A 21,165-nucleotide genomic window follows, 5' to 3' on the forward strand; every position below is an offset into this window, starting at 1 on the left:
TAAAAATAGACCTAAGTGATTGCTCCCACAGAGTGTTCTTTTGAGCGATGCAAGCAGAAATGTAAGAAGAGTTTTGTCAGGGTGAGTGGCTCATAGGTTTTTAAGAGGCGTATGACATTTAAGATGATTTGTGTGGTTTTGCAGCACAACTGTCCTGTGGGGAATGTGGACTTGCAGGGGAGGACAGCTCTACACGACGCTGGTGAGAAACAGTTTGGATCCTTCTCCCCTCCTCTCCCCTCCTCTCCTCTGTCATTACAGTAGATGCCTTTCACTTCTCTACTTTCTCTAATTTGGTGTAATGAGCTACCCAAGAGATCCTAATGAACACTGGCAGACAGATGTACACACCAGAGTCGGTACAGAGATGTGCTTTGAATAGACGATTGATGACCCAATGCAGTATTACACTGTATGACATTCACTTCACATACTATCATGACAGGTTCCAGATAGATTGATAGGAACATGATAGGTTCCTGATAGATTGATAGGAACATGATAGATTGATAGGAACATGATAGGTTCCTGATAGATTGATAGGTTCCTGATAGATTGATAGGAACATGATAGATTGATAGGAACATGATAAATTGATAGGAACATGATAGATTGATAGGAACATGATAAATTGATAGGAACATGATAGGTTCCTGATAGATTGATAAGAACATGATAGATTGATAGGAACATGATAGGTTCCTGATAGATTGATAGGTTCCTGATAGATTGATAGGAACATGATAGATTGATAGGAACATGATAGATTGATAGGAACATGATAGATTGATAGGACATGATAGGTTCCTGATAGATTGATAGGAACATGATAGATTGATAGGAACATGATAAATTGATAGGAACATGATAGGTTCCTGATAGATTGATAGGAACATGATAGATTGATAGGAACATGATAGGTTCCTGATAGATTGATAGGAACATGATAGATTGATAGGAACATGATAGGTTCCTGATAGATTGATAGGAACATGATAAATTGATAGGAACATGATAGGTTTCTGATAGATTGATAGGAACATGATAGAATGATAGGAACATGATAGAATGATAGGAGCATGATACAATGATAGGAACATGATAGAATGATAGGAACATGATAGGAACATGATAGGAACATGATAGAATGATAGGAACATGATAGAATGATAGGAACATGATAGATTGATAGGAACATGATGGAATGATAGGAACATGATAGGAACATGATAGAATGATAGGAACATGATAGAATGATAGGATCCTGATGGGTTGATAGGAACATGATAGAATGATAGGAACATGATAGAATGATAGGAACAAGATAGAATGATAGGACATGTAGGAACATGATAGAATGTAGGAACATGATAGAATGATAGGATCCTGATGGGTATAGGAACATGATAGAATGATAGGAACATGATAGAATGATAGGAACAAGATAGAATGATAGGAACATGATAGGAACATGATAGAATGATAGGAACATGATAGAATGATAGGATCCTGATGGGTTGATAGGAACATGATAGAATGATAGGAACATGATAGAATGATAGGAACAAGATAGAATGATAGGAACATGATAGGAACATGATAGAATGATAGGAACATGATAGAATGATAGGATCCTGATGGGTTGATAGGAACATGAAATGGACTGTGGAATTTGACAGTATAGGTTGTGTCAAGGTTGATTTTCACTCGCACAAACATTTCCATCGGGGTGGGGTGGGGGGGGGGGGCTTGGTCGAGGCGAAGAACATTTAATAGGCTAAAACGCTAATTAACGCTGAGCTACAGTATATCCCCTTAAGACACGTCTGCTCTTCAGTAATATGATCAGATTTTCTTGAATGTGCTCCACTCCCGATGCTTGAAGAGATGATTTACTCTGATAGAAGTGTCCTGTCAATACTACATGAGCCCAATATGGGCTGAGCAAAGTCCTTAAAGGCAAATATGAACACAAGCACCCCATTCTGTCTCTTTGTAGTGCTGTACAACAAAACCGCCAGTACATTGGAATCCCATATAGATTCACCTGTTGCACACACGTTTATCCTTACCCTACCTCTGCATGCGAGATGTAAACCTGCCAGGGTGAACGCCTGCTGCACAGGATTGATTTCTCATTACTATGCCAGTCCCGTACTGAGCTCTGTGTTCATTACTGTACCAGTCCCATACTGAGCTCTGTGTTCATTACTATACCAGTCCCATACTGAGCTCTGTGTTCATTACTATACCAGTCCTCTACTGAGCTCTGTGTTCATTACTATACCAGTCCAATACTGAGCTCTGTGTTAATTACTATACCAGTCCCATACTGAGCTCTGTGCTCATTACTATACCAGTCCCATACTGAGCTCTGTGTTCATTACTATACCAGTCCAATACTGAGCTCTGTGTTCATTACTATACCAGTCCCATACTGAGCTCTGTGTTCATTACTATACCAGTCCCATACTGAGCTCTGTGCTCATTACTATACCAGTCAAATACTGAGCTCTGTGTTCATTACTATACCAGTCCCATACTGAGCTCTGTGTTCATTACTATACCAGTTCCATACTGAGCTCTGTGTTCATTATTATACCAGTCCTCTACTGAGCTCTGTGTTCATTACTATACCAGTCTCATACTGAGCTCTGTGTTCATTACTGTACCAGTCCTCTACTGAGCTCTGTGTTCATTACTATACCAGTCCTCTACTGAGTTCTGTGTTCATTACTATACCAGTCCCATACTGAGCTCTGTGCTCATTACTATACCAGTCTCATACTGAGCTCTGTTCATTACTATACCAGTCCTCTACTGAGCTCTGTGTTCATTACTATACCAGTCCCATACTGAGCTCTGTGCTCATTACTATACCAGTCTCATACTGAGCTCTGTGTTCATTACTGTACCAGTCCTCTACTGAGCTCTGTGCTCATTACTATACCAGTCTCATACTGAGCTCTGTGTTCATTACTGTACCAGTCCTCTACTGAGCTCTGTGTTCATTACTATACCAGTCCTCTACTGAGCTCTGTGTTCATTACTATACCAGTCCTCTACTGAGCTCTGTGTTCATTACTATACCAGTCCCATACTGAGCTCTGTGTTCATTACTATACCAGTTCCATACTGAGCTCTGTGTTCATTACTGTACCAGTCCTCTACTGAGCTCTGTGTTCATTACTGTACCAGTCCTCTACTGAGCTCTGTGTTCATTACTGTACCAGTCCTCTACTGAGCTCTGTGTTCATTACTGTACCAGTCCTCTACTGAGCTCTGTGTTCATTACTATACCAGTCCTCTACTGAGCTCTGTGTTCATTACTGTACCAGTCCTCTACTGAGCTCTGTGTTCATTACTATACCAGTCCTCTACTGAGCTCTGTGTTCATCATTTTATTTGGCAAGATCCTGGAATTATTCAGGCTTTGCTGTCCATTTATTTGATGGTGTGAAATAATGATGGTTTATCTTTGTGTGTCCAAGTGATGGCAGGCTGCTCCTCTAGCGTCAAACTACTGTGTGACAGCGGGGCATCTGTAAACGCAAGTGATTTTGTGAGTATTGATGTCCAATTCATTCACACCTCTTGATCTATAGTGTAGAAAAGTCAACATTTTATTTTGTAAGTTGGGTCACTTGCACAGCAATTCAACTGAAAATCTCTCACTGTCTTGATTGTGATAAAATATATATTTCAATGCACTTGTACTGCCAGGGTTTAGGTTTAGTGAGAAGAATACCATTGTGGTGGGCAAATATGAACACTCAGTCACACATCCATTCTGTCTCTTTATGTGAACACACAGTCACACATCCATTCTGTTTCTTTATGTGAACACACAGTCACACATCCATTCTGTCTCTTTATGTGAACACAGTCACACATCCATTCTGTCTCTTTATGTGAACACACAGTCACACATCCATTCTGTCTCTTTATGTGAACACACAGTCACACATCCATTCTGTCTCTTTATGTGAACACACAGTCACACATCCATTCTGTCTCTTTATGTGAACACACAGTCACACATCCATTCTGTCTCTTTATGTGAACACAGTCACACATCCATTCTGTCTCTTTATGTGAACACACAGTCACACATCCATTCTGTCTCTTTATATGAACACAGTCACACATCCATTCTGTCTCTTTATGTGAACACAGTCACACATCCATTCTGTCTCTTTATGTGAACACAGTCACACATCCATTCTGTCTCTTTATGTGAACACACAGTCACACATCCATTCTGTCTCTTTATGTGAACACACAGTCACACATCCATTCTGTCTCTATGTGAACACACAGTCACACATCCATTCTGTCTCTTTATGTGAACACACAGTCACACATCCATTCTGTCTCTATGTGAACACAGTCACACATCCATTCTGTCTCTTTATATGAACAGTCACACATCCATTCTGTCTCTTTTTATGAACACAGTCACACATCCATTCTGTCTCTTTATGTGAACACAGTCACACATCCATTCTGTCTCTTTATGTGAACACACAGTCACACATCCATTCTGTCTCTTTATGTGAACACACAGTCACACATCCATTCTGTCTCTTTATGTGAACACACAGTCACACATCCATTCTGTCTCTATGTGAACACAGTCACACATCCATTCTGTCTCTTTATGTGAACACAGTCACACATCCATTCTGTCTCTTTATGTGAACACAGTCACACATCCATTCTGTCTCTTTATGTGAACACAGTCACACATCCATTCTGTCTCTTTATATGAACACACAGTCACACATCCATGCTGTCTCTATGTGAACACACAGTCACACATCCATGCTGTCTCTATGTGAACACACAGTCACACATCCATTCTGTCTCTTTATAATGCTTTACAACAACTCCAATACACTGTAATTATTCATCACATATAGATTACACCTGCTGCTCTATGTTTATCCTTAACGAACTACTGTAGTAATGAGCTAATCATCACAGCCGTGAATCACTAGCTCTGTTCTCTCTGTCTGTGTGTGTGTACTGCAGGATGGGCGGACACCTCTGGTGCTGGCTACCCAGATGTGCCATCCACACATCTGCCGGCTGCTGTTGGAGCGAGGGGCCGACATCGCCATCCGTGACAAACAGAACAAGTAAGCTGGTCCACCCAGGGTCCACAAAGCATCACAGCTAGCTACTAAATGAAATGTATTCAAAGCTTCACTTGTTATTCACTCAGTGTTTATTGATGGGGTTCAGTTACAGTGTGTATTGATGTTGTTCAGTTACAGTGTGTATTGATGGGGTTCAGTTACAGTGTGTGTATTGATGGGGTTCAGTTACAGTGTGTATTGATGGGGTTCAGTTACAGTGTGTATTGATGTTGTTCAGTTACAGTGTGTATTGATGTTGTTCAGTTAGTGTGTGTATTGATGGGGTTCAGTTACAGTGTGTATTGATGTTGTTCAGTTACAGTGTGTATTGGTGGGGTTCAGTTACAGTGTGTATTGGTGGGGTTCAGTTACAGTGTGTGTTGGTGGGGTTCAGTTACAGTGTGTATTGATGGGGTTCAGTTACAGTGTGTATTGATGGGGTTCAGTTACAGTGTGTATTGATGTTGTTCAGTTACAGTGTGTATTGATGTTGTTCAGTTACAGTGTGTATTGATGTTGTTCAGTTACAGTGTGTATTGATGTTGTTCAGTTACAGTGTGTATTGATGTTGTTCAGTTACAGTGTGTATGATGGGGTTCAGTTACAGTTGTGTATTGATGGGGTTCAGTTACAGTGTGTGTATTGATGGGGTTCATTACAGGTGTGATTGATGGGGTTCAGTTACAATGTCTATTGATGGGGTTCAGTTACAGTGTGTATTGATGGGGTTCAGTACAGTGTGTATTGAGGTGTTCAGTTACAGTGTGTATGGTGGGGTTCAGTTACAGTGTGTATTTATGGGGTTCAGTTACAGTGTGTATTGATGGGGTTCAGTTACAGTGTGTATTGATGGGGTTCAGTTACAGTGTGTATTGATGGGGTTCAGTTACAGTGTGTATTGATGGGGTTCGTTACAGGTGTGTATTGATGGGGTTCAGTTACAGTTGGGTATTGATGGGTTCAGTTACAGTGTGTATTGATGGGGTTCAGTACAGTGTGTATTGATGTTGTTCAGTTACAGTGTGTATTGATGTTGTTCAGTTACAGGTGTATTGATGTTGTTCAGTTACAGTGTGTATTGATGGGTTCAGTTACAGTGTGTATTGATGGGGTTCAGTTACAGTGTGTATTGTGGGTTCATTACGTGTGTATTGATGGGGTTCAGTTACAGTGTGTATTGATGGGGTTCAGTTACAGTGTGTATTGATGGGGTTCAGTTAGTGTGTATTGATGGGGTTCAGTTACAATGTCTATTGATGGGGTTCAGTTACAGTGTGTATTGATGGGGTTCAGTTACAGTGTGTATTGATGGGGTTCAGTTACAGTGTGTATTGATGGGGTTCAGTTACATGTCTATTGATGGGGTTCAGTACAGTGTGTATTGATGGGGTTCAGTTACAGTGTGTATTGAGGGGTTCAGTTACAGTGTGTATTGATGGGGTTCAGTTACATGTCTATTGATGGGTTCAGTTACAGTGTGTATTGATGGGGTTCAGTGTTACAGTGTGTATTGATGTTCAGTTACATGGTATTGATGTTGTTCAGTTACAGTGTGTATTGGTGGGGTTCAGTTACAGTTATGTGTCAGTACGTGTGATGATGGGGTTCAGTTAGTGTGTATTGAGGTTCAGTTACAGTGTGTATTGATGTTGTTCAGTTACAGTGTGTATTGATGTTTCAGTTACAGTGTGTATTGATGGGGTTCAGTTACCGTGTGTATGATGGGGTTCAGTTACAGTGTGTATTGATGGGGTTCAGTTACAGTGTGTATTGATGGGGTTCAGTTACAGTGTGTATGATGGGGTTCAGTTATAGTGGTGAATGATGGGGTTCAGTTATAGTGTGTATTGATGGGGTTCAGTTACAGTGTGTATTGATGGGTTCAGTTACAGTGTGTATTGATGGGTTCAGTTACAGTGTGTATTGATGGGGTTCAGTTTACAGTGTGTATTGATGGGGTTCAGTTACAGTGTGTATTGATGGGGTTCAGTTACAGTGTGTATTGATGGGTTCAGTTACAGTGTGTTTGATGGGGTTCAGTTACAGTGTGTATTGATGGGTTCAGTTACAGTGGTATTGATGGGGTTCAGTTACAGTGTGTATTGATGGGGTTCAGTTACAGGTGGTATTGATGGGGTTCAGTTACAGTGTGTATTGATGGGGTTCAGTTACAGTGTGTATTGATGGGGTTCAGTTACAGTGTGTATTGATGGGGTTCAGTTACAGTGTGTATTGATGGGGTTCAGTTACAGTGTGTATTGATGGGGTTCAGTTACAGTGTGTATTGATGGGGTTCAGTTACAGTGTGTATTGATGGGGTTCATTACAGTGTGTATTGATGGTGTGTCAGTTACAGTGTGTATTGATGGGGTTCAGTTACAGTGTGTATGATGGGGTTCAGTTACAGTGTGTATTGAGGGGTCAGTTACAGTGTGTATTGATGTTATCAGTTACAGTGTGTATTGATGGGGTTCAGTTACAGTGTTATGATGTTGTTCAGACAGTGTGTATGATGGGGTTCATTACAGTGTGTATTGATGGGGTTCAGTTACAGGTGTATTGATGGGGTTCAGTTACAGTGTGTATTGATGTGTTCAGTTACAGTGTTATTGATGGGGTTCAGGACAGTGTTATTGATGTGTTCAGTACAGTGTATTGATGGGGTTCAGTACAGTGGGTATTGATGTTGTTCAGTTACAGTGTGTATTGATGGGGTTCAGTTACAGTGTGTGTATTGATGGGGTTCAGTTACAGTGTGTATTGATGGGGTTCAGTTACAGTGTGTATGATGGGGTTCAGTTACAGTGTGTATTGATGGTTCAGTTACAGTGTGTATTGATGGGTTCAGTTACAGTGTGTATTGGGGGTTCAGTTACAGTGTGTATTGGTTGGGGTTCAGTTACAGTGTGTATTGATGGGGTCAGTTACAGTGTGTTATTGAGGGGTTCAGTACAGTGGTGTATTGATGGGGTTCAGTTACAGTGTGTGTATTGATGGGGTTCAGTTACAGTGTGGTATTGATGGGTTCAGTTACAGGTGTGTATTGATGGGGTTTAGTTACAGTGTGTGTATTGATGGGGTTCAGTTACAGTGTGTATTGATGGGGTTCAGTTACAGTGTGTATTGATGGGGTTCAGTTACAGTGTGTATTGATGGGGTTCAGTTACAGTGTGTATTGATGGGGTTCAGTTACAGTGTGTATTGATGGGGTTCAGTTACAGTGTGTATTGATGGGGTTCAGTTACAGTGTGTATTGATGGGTTCAGTTACAGTGTTATTGTGTTCAGTTACAGTGTGTATGATGTTTCAGTACAGTGTGTATTGATGGGTTCAGTTACAGTGTGTATTGATGGGGTAGTTACAGGTGTATGATGTTTCAGTACAGTGTGTATGAGGGGTTCAGTTACAGTGTGTATTGATGGGGTTCAGTTACAGTGTGTATTGATGGGTTCAGTTACAGTGTGTATTGATGGGGTTCAGTTACAGTGTGTATTGATGGGGTTCAGTTACAGTGTGTATTGATTGTTCAGTTACAGTGGTATTGATGGGTTGTTCAGTGTGTATTGATGTTATTCAGTTACAGTGTGTATTGATGGGGTTCAGTTACAGTGTGTATTGATGTTTCAGTTACAGTGTGTATTGATGTTATCAGTTACAGTGTGTATTGATGTTATTTCAGTTGTGTGTATTGATGGGGTTCAGGTACAGTGTGTATTGAGTTGTTCAGTTACAGTGTGTATTGATGTTGTTCAGTTACAGTGTGTATTGATGGTTCAGTACAGTGTGTATTGATGTTGTTCAGTTACAAGTGTGTATGATGTTGTTCAGTTACAGTGTGTATTGAGGGGTTCAGTTACGTGTGTATTGATGGGGTTCAGTTACAGTGGTAGATGGGGTCAGTTACAGTGGTATTGATGGGTTCAGTTACAGTGTGTATGATGGGGTTCAGTTACAGTGTGTATTGATGGGGTTCAGTTACAGTGTGTATTGATGGGTTCAGTACAGTGTGATTGATGGGGTTCAGTTACGTGTGTATTGATGGGGTTCAGTTACAGTGTGTATTGATGGGGTTCCGTTACAGTGTGTATTGATGGGGTTCAGTTACAGTGTGTATTGATGGGGTTCAGTACAGTGTGTATTGATGGGGTTCAGTTACAGTGTGTATGATGGGGTTCAGTTACAGTGTGTATTGATGTTGTTCAGTTAGTGTGTATTGATGTGTTCAGTTACATGTGTATTGATGTGTTCAGTTACAGTGTGTATTGATGGGGTTCAGTTACAGTGTGTATTGATGTTGTTCAGTTACAGTGTGTATTGATGGGGTTCAGTTACAGTGTGTATTGATGTTATTCAGTACGTGTGTATGATGTTATCCAGTTACAGTGTGTATTGATGTTATTCAGTTACAGTGTGTATTGATGGGGTTCAGTTACAGTGTGTATTGATGTTGTTCAGTTACAGTGTGTATTGATGGGGTTCAGTCACAGTGTGTATTGGTGGGGTTCAGTTACAGTGTGTATTGATGTTGTTTAGTTACAGTGTGTATTGATGTTGTTCAGTTACAGTGTGTATTGATGGGGTCAGTTACAGTGTGTATTGATGGGGTTCAGTTACAGGTGTGATTGATGGTTCAGTTACAGTGGTATTGATGTTTCGTTAGTGTGTATGATGTTATCCAGTTACAGTGTGTATTGATGGGTTCAGTTACAGTGTGTATTGATGTGTTCAGTTACAGTGTGTATTGATGGGGTTCAGTTACAGTGTGTATTGATGGGGTTTCAGTTACAGTGTGTGTGATGGGGTTCAGTTACAGTGTGTATTGATGGGTTCAGTTACAGTGTGTATTGATGGGGTTCAGTTACAGTGTGTGTATTGATGGGGTTCAGTTACAGTGTGTATTGATGGGGTTCAGTTACAGTGTGTATTGATGTGTTCAGTTACAGTGTGTATTGATGTTGTCAGTTACAGTGTGTATTGATGTTCAGTACAGTGGTATTGATGGGGCAGTTACAGTGTGTTTGAGGGTTCAGTACAGGTGTGTATTGATGGGGTTCAGTTACAGAGTGTGTATTGAGGGGTTCAGTACAGTGTGATTGATGGGGTTCAGTTACAGTGTGATTGATGGGGTTCAGTTACAGTGTTATTGATGGGGTTCCGTTACAGTGTTGTATTGGGGTTCAGTTACAGTGTGTATTGATGGGGTTCAGTTACATGTTATTGATGGGGTTCAGTTACAGTGTGTATGATGGGGTTCAGTTACAGTGTGTATTGATGGGGTTCAGTTACAGTGTGTATTGATGGGGTTCAGTTACAGATGTTATTGATGGGGTTCAGTTACAGTGTTGTATTGATGGGGTTCAGTTTCAGTGTGGATTGAGGGTTCAGTTAGGTGTATTGATGGGGTTCAGTTACATGTTATTGATGGGGTTCAGTACAGTGTGATTGAGGGTTCAGTTACAGTGTGTATTGATGTGTTCAGTTACAGTGTGTATTGATGTTGTTCAGTTTACAGTGTGTATTGATGGGTTTCAGTTACAGTGTGATTGTGGGTTCAGTTACAGTGGATTGATGTTCAGTTAGTGTGTATTGATGTTCAGTTACAGTGTGTATATGATGTTTTCAGTTACAGTGTGTATTGATGTATCAGTACAGTGTGATGAGTTATCAGTTACAGTGTGTATTGATGGGGGTTCAGTTACAGTGTGTATTGATGGGGTTCAGTTACAGTGTGTATTGATGGGGTTCAGTTACAGTGTGTATTGATGGGTTCGACAGTGTGTATATGATGGGTTCAGTTACAGTGTGTATGATGGGGTTCAGTATTAGTGTGTATTGATGGGTTCAGTTACAGTGTGTATTGATGGGGTTTCAGTACAGTGTGTATTGATGGGGTTCAGTTCAGTGTGTATTGATGGGGTTCAGTACAGGTGTATTGATGGGGTTCAGTTACAGTGTGTATTGATGGGGTTTCAGTTACAGTGTGTTATTATGGGGTTCAGTTACAGTGTGTATTGATGGGGTTCAGTTACAGTTGGTATTGATGGGGTTCAGTTACAGTGTGTATTGATGGGGTTCAGTTACAGTGTGTATTGATGGGGTTCAGTTACAGTGTGTATTGATGGGGTTCAGTAGTGGTTATGTGTTCAGTTACAGTGTGTATGATGTTGTTCAGTTACAGTGGGTATTGATGGGGTTCAGTTACAGTGTGTATTGATGTGTTCAGTTACAGTGTGTATTGAGGGGTTCAGTTACAGTGTGTATTGATGTTATTCAGTTACAGTGTGTATTGATGTTATCAGTTACAGTGTGTATTGATGTTATTCAGTTACAGGTGTATTGATGGGGTCAGTTACAGTGTGTATTGATGTGTTCAGTCAGTGATGGGGTCAGTACAGTGTGTAGTGGGGTTCAGTTACAGTGTGTATTGATGTTGTTAGTTACAGTGTGTATTGATGTTGTCAGTTACAGTGTGTATGATGGGGTTCAGTTACAGTGTGTATTGATGGGGTTCAGTTACAGTGTGTATGATTGTTCAGTTACAGTGTGTATTGATGTTATCCATTTAGTGTGTATTGATGTTATCAGTTACAGTGTGTATTGATGGGGTCAGTTACAGTTGGTATGATGTTGTTCAGTTACAGTGTGTATTGATGGGGTTCAGTTACAGTGTGTATTGATGGGGTTCAGTTACAGTGTGTGTTGATGGGGTTCAGTTACAGTGTGTATGATGGGGTTCAGTTACAGTGTGATGTGTATTGATGGGGTTCCGTTACAGTGTGTGATTGATGGGGTTCAGTTACAGTGTGTATTGATGGGGTTCAGTACAGTGTGTAATGATTTGTTCAGTTACAGTGTGTATGATGTTGTCCGTTACAGTTTTATTGATGTTGTTCAGTTACAGTGTGTATTATGTTCAGTTACTAGTGGTATGATGTTATCATTACAGTGTGTATTGATGGGTTTCAGTTACAGTGTGTATTGATGGGGTTCAGTTACAGTTGTGTATTGATGGGGGCTTCAGTTACAAGTGTGTGTATTGATTGGGGTCCAGTTATCAACGTAGTGTTCACTGTGATATCATCTCACACAGACGGGGACAGTCAGTCAGACAGAGGCTGACAATAATGCTGTAGCATTGACAGCCAAGAGAGCTGTTAAAGGCTCAATGCCAACAGCAGGCCTTTAAGGTCTCCTAACTCAGGCCTTCTCAGGGCCCACTAGAAAACCCTGCTCTCTCTAGCACACAAGGTCCCAAAATGAGTAGCAGGTCAGATAACAGCTAAGGGAGGGGTGGGGGGCATGGAATTCTATACCTCTAGTGGGGGTCGGGGGGCAAGTAGGATTTCCCCTCGGCCCGGGAGTTGGGTTGCTATGTCAAGCGCGATGACGGCATGGTTTGCGAGAGGGCAGCCTTGTCAACACGACCAACACCCCGCTGGTAAGCTGCCATTCTTTCAGTGGGGCGGCACTTAATGTGGCCGGTGGCTTGTTTGATCACAGGGCCTTATTGTAAACACATAAATTAATTGCAACTCAACAGGCTGCTACTGTTGCCCTATCAGGGGCGACTGTTTCCCTATCAGGGGCGATGCCAAACAAAGCCAGCGTTCTCAAACAACCATACAGCCTACAATGCACAATTTAGTCACTGTAAACAGATCAAATATATTTCAAACATGTTTCAATATCACTGCAGCTGCTTGTCTGGCGAAGGTAAAGCAACAAAATGTTATTTCCTCCTCACAGGAAACTGAGAAGAGTATTGGTCAACATTATGGACATACAAAAGTATTTGGACCCTGCTCAACAAAACAATCTCATTCCAACAATCATGTGCATTAATATGGCGTGTTGCTGGGATACATTAGCCTCCACTCTTCTGGGAAGGCTTTCCACTAGATGTTGGAACATTGCTGGGGCATTGGTTCCATTCAGCCACAAGAGCATTAGTGAGGTCGAGCACAGATTTTGGGCGATTAGGCCTGACTCGCAGTCAGCGTTCCAATTCATCCCAAAAGTGTTCGATGGGGTTGAGGTCAGGGCTCTGTGCAGGCCAGTCAAGTGACTCCACACGATCGACTAACATTTCTGTATGGACCTTGCTTGTACACCGGGCATTTGTCATGCTGAAACCTCCCAAACTGTTGTCACAAAGTTGGAAGGACAGAATTATCTAGAATGTCATTGTATGCTGTAGCGTTAGATTTCCCTTCACTGGAACTAATGGGTCTTGCCCAAACCCTGAAAAACAACCCCAGACCATTATTTCTCCTCCACCAAACATTACAGTTGACACTGTGCATTCAGGCAGGTAGCGTTCTCTTGGCATCCGCCAAACCTAGATTCGTCCGTTGGACTGGCAGATGGTGAAGCGTGATTCATCACTCCAGAGAACGTATTTCCACTGCTCCAGAGTCCAATGGAGGCGAGCTTTACACCACTCCAGCTGACGCTTGGCATTGCGCATGGTGATCTTAGGCTTGTGCGGCTGCTCGGCCATGGAAACCCATTTCATGAAGTTCCCGAAAAACAGTTATTGTGCTGACATTGCTTCCAGAGGCAGCTTGGAACTTGGTAGGGAGTGTTGCAACCTGAGGACAGGTGTCTTTTTAGGCGCTGTGTGCTTCAGCACTCGACAATCCTTCTGTGAGCTTGTGTTGCTTACCACTTAGCAGCTGAGCCGTTGTTGCTCTTAGATGTTCCCACTTCACAATAACAGCACTTACAGTTGACCAGGGCAGCTATAGCAGAGCAGAAACTAACTTGTTGGAAAGGTGGCATCCTACGACGGTACCACGATGAAATTCACGGAGCTCTTCAAATACGGGAAATTCTATTGCCAATGTTAGTCTATGGAGATTGCATGACTATGCACTCTATTTTATACAACTGTCAGCAACGGGTGTGGCCGAAATAGCTGAATCCACTCATTTGAAAGGGTGTCCACATACTCTTGGTCATGTAGCGTATCTTAATGAATCTTAACTTCCAATGGGGAATGTCCATTGTATATGTATTTTAGTCCAGGACTAGATTTAATCTGAAACCACCCCTGACACCTGGCAACTAAGCCTCAAAAATACACGTTGCGGCACATTCCGTTCAGATACCCGTTTCATAATGCACAGATCACACAGGTAAGTTCATGCGAATGGAGGTCGTTGTTTTAAGTGACTGTACCTGCAATAGCTTCTGCACACAAAGCGACTGGCCATTTCTGGAAGCGAGATGAAGGGCGTTTTTACCTGCAAGAAAAAAACTCAACAGATCAGCAATACACAAAATCAATATCTTCCATAATCTACACTGAACAAAAATATGAACGCAACATGTAAAGTGTTGGTCCCATGTTTCATGAACTGAAATAAAACATCCCAGAAATGTTCCATACGCACAAAAAGCTTAGTTCTCTCATATGATTTGCACAAATTTGGATACATCCCTCTTAGTGAGCATTTCTTCTTTGCCAAGAGAATCCATCCACCTGACAGATGTGGCATATCAAGAAGCTGATTAAACAGCATGATCATTACACAGGTGTGCCTTGTGCTGGGGAAAATAAAAGGCCACTAACATGTGTAGTTTTGTCACAATGCCACAGATGTCTCATGTTTTGAGGGAGTGTGTCATATTAGCATGCTGACTGCAGGAATGTCCACCAGAACGGTTGCCAGATAATTGAATGTTCATTTCTCTACCATAAGCTGCTTCCAACATCGTTTTAGAGAATTTGGCAGTACGTCCAACCGGCCTTACAACCGCAGACCACGTGTATGGCGTTGTGTGGGCCAGCGGTTTGCTGATGTCAACGTTGTGAACAGAGTGCCCCGGGGTGGCAGTGGGGTTATGGTATGGGCAGGTATAAACTACAGACAACAAACACAATTGCATTTTATCAGTGGCAATTTGAACAGACAAAAATACAGCGATGAGATGATGAGGCCCATTTTTTTGTAAGGTATCTGTCACTAACAGATGCATATCTGTATTCCCAGTCATGTGAAATCCATAGATCTGGGCCTAATTTATTTATTTCAATTGACTGATTTCCTCATATGAACTGTAACTCAGTAAAATCAATGAAATTGTTGCAAGATGCTTTTATATTTTTGTTCAGTATATTTGTGTTCTGGAAGAGGCTGCCTTAATCGACATCCACGTCCCATCCCTTAGAAAGATTTCACCAAAGATGGGCTTGGTGGAAATGATCAGGCTATTGATTAATGCTCTCCTATGGACTGTTCTGTACCGCACCATGCATAGGTGCTTGCAATGCCAGGGTTATGGGGGACCAGTACAGAAATGTATTCACTCACTACTGTAAGTGTCTCTGGATAAGAGCATCTGCTATATGACTAACATGTAAGTCTCTCTGGATAAGAGCGTCTGCTAAATGACTAACATGTAAGTCTCTCTGGATAAGAGTGTCTGCTAAATGACTAACATGTAAGTCTCTCTGGATAAGAGCGTCTGCTAAATGACTAACATGTAAGTCTCTCTGGATAAGAGCGTCTGCTAAATGACTAACATGTAAGTCTCTCTGGATAAGAGCGTCTGCTAAATGACTAACATGTACGTCTCTCTGGATAAGAGCGTCTGCTAAATGACTAACATGTACGTCTCTCTGGATAAGAGCGTCTGCTAAATGACTAACATGTAAATGTATAACCATGAACTTCATCTGTCTTTCTCTCACCGGTGGCATCGGTGGCTGTGAGGTCAACGCTGTGGCCCAGGATGAGATTGAGACAGTCCAGGTGGCCCCTGGTGGCGGAGAGGTGGAACCTGCGGTGAGAGATGGAGAGAGCGTGAGAAGGGAGGGAAAGCGCAGTAGGTCGGGGTACGAGCAGGTTTGGAGAGGCTTGGAGAAGGGTGAAGTGAAAGAGTGAAATATGGAGCCAGAGAAAATAACTCTGTAAATTGATGCTGGACAACCCTATCGACTAGATCAGCATTCTGGGGGCAGAAACCTTAGACCCGTAACAACCCTGAGGCAGCAGGACTACAAGCTCTTGAAGAGCATTTTCATATTAGACACAAAATGGGATCCAACAACCCATAAGGGACTGTTAAGGCAGCAAAGCTATCAAATACCCGTCATGATCATCACCGTGAAAAGGATCATATCTACACTACTGCAAACATGACTAACAATGTTCACCGTTTATTCCCTGACCCTCTTTTCTCCCGTTTACTCCCTGACCCTCTCTTCTCCCGTTTACTCCCTGACCCTCTCTTCTCCCGTTTACTCCCTGACCCTCTCTTCTCCCGTTTACTCCCTGACCCTCTCTTCTCCCGTTTACTCCCTGACCCTCTCTTCTCCCGTTTACTCCCTGACCCTCTCTTCTCCCGTTTACTCCCTGACCCTCTCTTCTCCCGTTTACTCCCTGACCCTCTCTTCTCCCGTTTACTCCCTGACCCTCTCTTCTCCCGTTTACTCCCTGACCCTCTCTTCTCCCGTTTACTCCCTGACCCTCTCTTCTCCCGTTTACTCCCTGACCCTCTCTTCTCCCGTTTACTCCCTGACCCTCTCTTCTCCCGTTTACTCCCTGACCCTCTCTTCTCCCGTTTACTCCCTGACCCTCTCTTCTCCCGTTTACTCCCTGACCCTCTCTTCTCCCGTTTACTCCCTGACCCTCTCTTCTCCCGTTTACTCCCTGACCCTCTCTTCTCCCGTTTACTCCCTGACCCTCTCTTCTCCCGTTTACTCCCTGACCCTCTTTTCTGCCGTTTACTCCCTGACCCTCTTTTCTGCCGTTTACTCCCTGACCCTCTCTTCTCCCGTTTACTCCCTGACCCTCTCTTCTCCCGTTTACTCCCTGACCCTCTCTTCTCCCGTTTACTCCCTGACCCTCTCTTCTTCCCGTTTACTCCCTGACCCTCTCTTCTCCCGTTTACTCCCTGACCCTCTCTTCTCCCGTTTACTCCCTGACCCTCTCTTCTCCCGTTTACTCCCTGACCCTCTCTTCTCCCGTTTACTCCCTGACCCTCTCTTCTCCCGTTTACTCCCTGACCCCCGTTTAACTCCCTGACCCTCTCTTCTCCCGTTTACTCCCTGACCCTCTCTTCTCCCGTTTACTCCCTGACCCTCTCTTCTCCCGTTTACTCCCTGACCCTCTCTTCTCCGTTTACTCCCTGACCCTCTCTTCTCCCCGTTTACTCCCTGACCCTCTCTTCTCCCGTTTACTCCCTGACCCTCTCTCCCGTTTACTCCCTCTTCTCCCGTTTACTCCCTGACCCTCTCTTCTCCCGTTTACTCCCTGACCCTCTCTTCTCCCGTTTACTCCCTGACCCTCTCTTCTCCCGTTTACTCCCTGACCCTCTCTTCTCCCGTTTACTCCCTGACCCTCTCTTCTCCCGTTTACTCCCTGACCCTCTCTTCTCCCGTTTACTCCCTGACCCTCTCTTCTGCCGTTTACTCCCTGACCCTCTCTTCTGCCGTTTACTCCCTGACCCTCTCTTCTGCCGTTTACTCCCTGACCCTCTCTTCTCCCGTTTACTCCCTGACCCTCTCTTCTCCCGTTTACTCCCTGACCCTCTCTTCTCCCGTTTACTCCCTGACCCTCTCTTCTCCCGTTTACTCCCTGACCCTCTCTTCTCCCGTTTACTCCCTGACCCTCTCTTCTCCCGTTTACTCCCTGACCCTCTCTTCTCCCGTTTACTCCCTGACCCTCTCTTCTCCCGTTTACTCCCTGACCCTCTCTTCTCCCGTTTACTCCCTGACCCTCTCTTCTCCCGTTTACTCCTGACCCTCTCTTCTCCCGTTTACTCCCTGACCCTCTCTTCTCCCGTTTACTCCCTGACCCTCTCTTCTCCCGTTACTCCCTGACCCTCTCTTCTCCCGTTTACTCCCTGACCCTCTCTTCTCCCGTTTACTCCCTGACCCTCTCTTCTCCCCGTTTACTCCCTGACCCTCTCTTCTCCCGTTTACTCCCTGACCCTCTCTTCTCCCGTTTACTCCCTGACCCTCTCTTCTCCCGTTTACTCCCTGACCCTCTCTTCTCCCGTTTACTCCCTGACCCTCTCTTCTCCCGTTTACTCCCTGACCCTCTCTTCTCCCGTTTACTCCCTGACCCTCTCTTCTGCCGTTTACTCCCTGACCCTCTCTTTCTGCCGTTTACTCCCTGACCCTCTCTTCTGCCCGTTTACTCCCTGACCCCTCTCTTCTCCCGTTTACTCCCTGACCCTCTCTTCTCCCGTTTACTCCCTGACCCTCTCTTCTCCCGTTTACTCCCTGACCCTCTCTTCTCCCGTTTACTCCCTGACCCTCTTTTCTCCCGTTTACTCCCTGACCCTCTTTTCTCCCGTTTACTCCCTGACCCTCTTTTCTCCCGTTTACTCCCTGACCCTCTTTCACCCGTTTACTCCCTGACCCTCTTTTCTCCCGTTTACTCCCTGACCCTCTTTTCTCCCGTTTACTCCCTGACCCTCTTTTCTCCCGTTTACTCCCTGACCCTCTTTTCTCCCGTTTACTCCCTGACCCTCTTTCACCCGTTTACTCCCTGACCCTCTTTCACCCGTTTACTCCCTGACCCTCTTTCACCCGTTTACTCCCTGACCCTCTTTTCTCCCGTTTACTCCCTGACCCTCTTTTCTCCCGTTTACTCCCTGACCCTCTTTTCTCCCGTTTACTCCCTGACCCTCTTTTCTCCCGTTTTCCCTCCCCTTTCTTTTATGGTCCTCCATCTTTGTCACTTAATTCTTCAACAAATATTCCCCTTAACATCCCTGGGTTTGTTTGAACAACCTAAACCCTGGATTAGTTGGTCACTTGTTAGCCACTCAACACATCGACCTTGTCCCTCTTCCTGACCCACATCCGTCAGTTTCCCCAGCCATGCCCCGGCCCCACACATACGGGAAATACATCTGTTTGTAAACCAATATGCCCCACGGCCCGCAACTTGTTGATGCATTAACCTTGAAAGATCCTCCAAGGAGACAGGCGGCCTGACACCTCGTTTCAGGCGCTGTTATTAAAAGCTGCGTTGATGGTGCTTGAGAAACTCAGTCTGCAGCCGGAGACCTTGACCCTGGGGCATGTAAGCCATATGCCTGCAGCGCTGTGGATAACCGGTGACACGCCAACTAAGCACAACATTAGTCTTGTTGGACAAATGGATTCAGGAATCTGTTTGAATAACTAAACTGTTGCCATGTTACAACAATGCTATTGGGATCTAGAAGTGATGCTTTGGGAGGGCAGTGTTTTGGTCTTTGAGAATCAGAAGCTTCAGTATGTACTGCATGGCGAGAAGAGGTTTCAGTATGTGCTGCATGGCGAGAAGAGGTTTCAGTATGTGCTGCATGGCGAGAAGAGGTTTCAGTATGTGCTGCATGGCGAGAAGAGGTTTCAGTATGTGCTGCATGGCGAGAAGAGGTTTCAGTATGTGCTGCATGGCGAGAAGAGGTTTCAGTATGTGCTGTATGGCGAGAAGAGGTTTCAGTATGTGCTGCATGGCGAGAAGAGGTTTCAGTATGTGCTGCATGGCGAGAAGAGGTTTCAGTATGTGCTGCATGGCGAGAAGAGGTTTCAGTATGTGCTGCATGGCGAGAAGAGGTTTCAGTATGTGCTGCATGGCGAGAAGAGGTTTCAGTATGTGCTGCATGGCGAGAAGAGGTTTCAGTATGTGCTGCATGGCGAGAAGAGGTTTCAGTATGTGCTGCATGGCGAGAAGAGGTTTCAGTATGTGCTGCATGGCGAGAAGAGGTTTCAGTATGTGCTGCATGGCGAGAAGAGGTTTCAGTATGTGCTGCATGGCGAGAAGAGGTTTCAGTATGTGCTGCATGGCGAGAAGAGGTTTCAGTATGTGCTGCATGGCGAGAAGAGGTTTCAGTATGTGCTGCATGGCGAGAAGAGGTTTCAGTATGTGCTGCATGGCGAGAAGAGGTTTCAGTATGTGCTGCATGGCGAGAAGAGGTTTCAGTATGTACTGCATGGCGAGAAGAGGTTTCAGTATGTACTGTATGGTGGTTTTGCATTAGGTGGACGTGTGAGACGTGATACATGCCAAAAATAAAATGTATAACTTTGTACACGTTTGAACTTGCAAAAGCAGATCATAGAATGGCTGTAACACAGTTCCACATAGCCTCTATTGCCTACTGTATACACTTTGACTTGCATGATCACTGCTTGTGTAACTGGCCTTCTAGAACTCTCCTCTGAGTGTTGCTCAAGTAAGACAGGGCTTCAATTGTTTCAATCCTCCTCACATTAAGCAGTGTGTATAATGACCTATTCAAACCCATCTGGGATTCTGGGATTGTTCAAAGTATAACTGACAGGCTGACATTTTCTGTATGTGGACTGGAGGAGGAGGGTGAAGGGGGTCAAGACGAAGATAACTGCAGACTTAAACATAATGACATGAAAGGTGCCAAGTGCCAAACCAGTCTGACGGGAGAAATGGCACGGGAAATTAAATAATAGAAACTCACAAAAGCACAGAAGAAGAAGATGTAGTTTTAATGGAGGCTCTGACCGTCAATTTGACCTGCGGTGGAAATGTGACATCACAAGGTGAGAATAGCTTTTTGTTTGGATAGATATAATGACAGGTCTCACTCTCTTCCTCCTCTTCCTTCCTCACTCTCTTCCTTTTAGCTGTCCCTCTCTCTCTCTTTCACTATCCCTTTGTCCAGAGTAATTACACGGGTTTAGATTTGATCTGAGAGAAAACGGCCCGTGTGTGTATGTGTGGGGGGGGGGGGGGACATTAACTCCGTGTGAGTCACCAGGCACTGGGTCATTAACGAGAGCACAGACATGTCATTTCATCTTGGCACCAGACGGCTCCTTGAGTGTCTTTCAGCTCCGTCCGTCCAGTCTACACAGGATATGGAGGCTGTGTTTATCCCGAGACGGACAGAGTAGAGAGGATCATGTGGGCTGGTATAGGACCTGTTTCTATATCCATTCCTGCACATTTTAGTTTTAGCCCAGCTGATTTAATGAAGCCTAATCAAGGTGTTGGTGATTAGGTGACTAGTTGAAATCAGTTGTGTTAGCGCTGGGCTAGAA

The 21,165-nt window shown here is 43.9% G+C and overlaps 2 protein-coding genes across 2 annotated transcripts in view; one reads left to right on the forward strand and one right to left on the reverse strand.

Annotated features, from left to right (window-relative positions):
• The window catches only part of LOC120053415 (uveal autoantigen with coiled-coil domains and ankyrin repeats-like), a 58,744-nt gene extending 53,599 nt beyond the window's left edge, over positions 1-5,145 (forward strand). Inside the window, exons 5-7 of the mRNA XM_039000541.1 lie at positions 145-202; positions 3,492-3,562; positions 5,035-5,145. Coding sequence (XP_038856469.1) covers positions 145-202; positions 3,492-3,562; positions 5,035-5,145 — 240 coding nt within the window. The remainder of the gene's footprint in view (positions 1-144; positions 203-3,491; positions 3,563-5,034) is intronic.
• A 7,311-nt stretch (positions 5,146-12,456) lies between these two features.
• LOC120053424 (uveal autoantigen with coiled-coil domains and ankyrin repeats-like) overlaps positions 12,457-21,165 on the reverse strand; it is a 51,376-nt gene continuing 42,667 nt past the window's right edge. The window contains exons 3-5 of the mRNA XM_039000553.1: positions 15,838-15,926; positions 14,322-14,386; positions 12,457-12,510 (exon numbers count right to left, since the gene is read on the reverse strand). Of these exons, the coding sequence (XP_038856481.1) occupies positions 12,457-12,510; positions 14,322-14,386; positions 15,838-15,926 (208 nt within the window). The remainder of the gene's footprint in view (positions 12,511-14,321; positions 14,387-15,837; positions 15,927-21,165) is intronic.

The sequence above is a fragment of the Salvelinus namaycush genome, chromosome 1 (genome assembly GCF_016432855.1).
Source record: "Salvelinus namaycush isolate Seneca chromosome 1, SaNama_1.0, whole genome shotgun sequence".
NCBI lineage: Eukaryota > Metazoa > Chordata > Actinopteri > Salmoniformes > Salmonidae > Salvelinus > Salvelinus namaycush.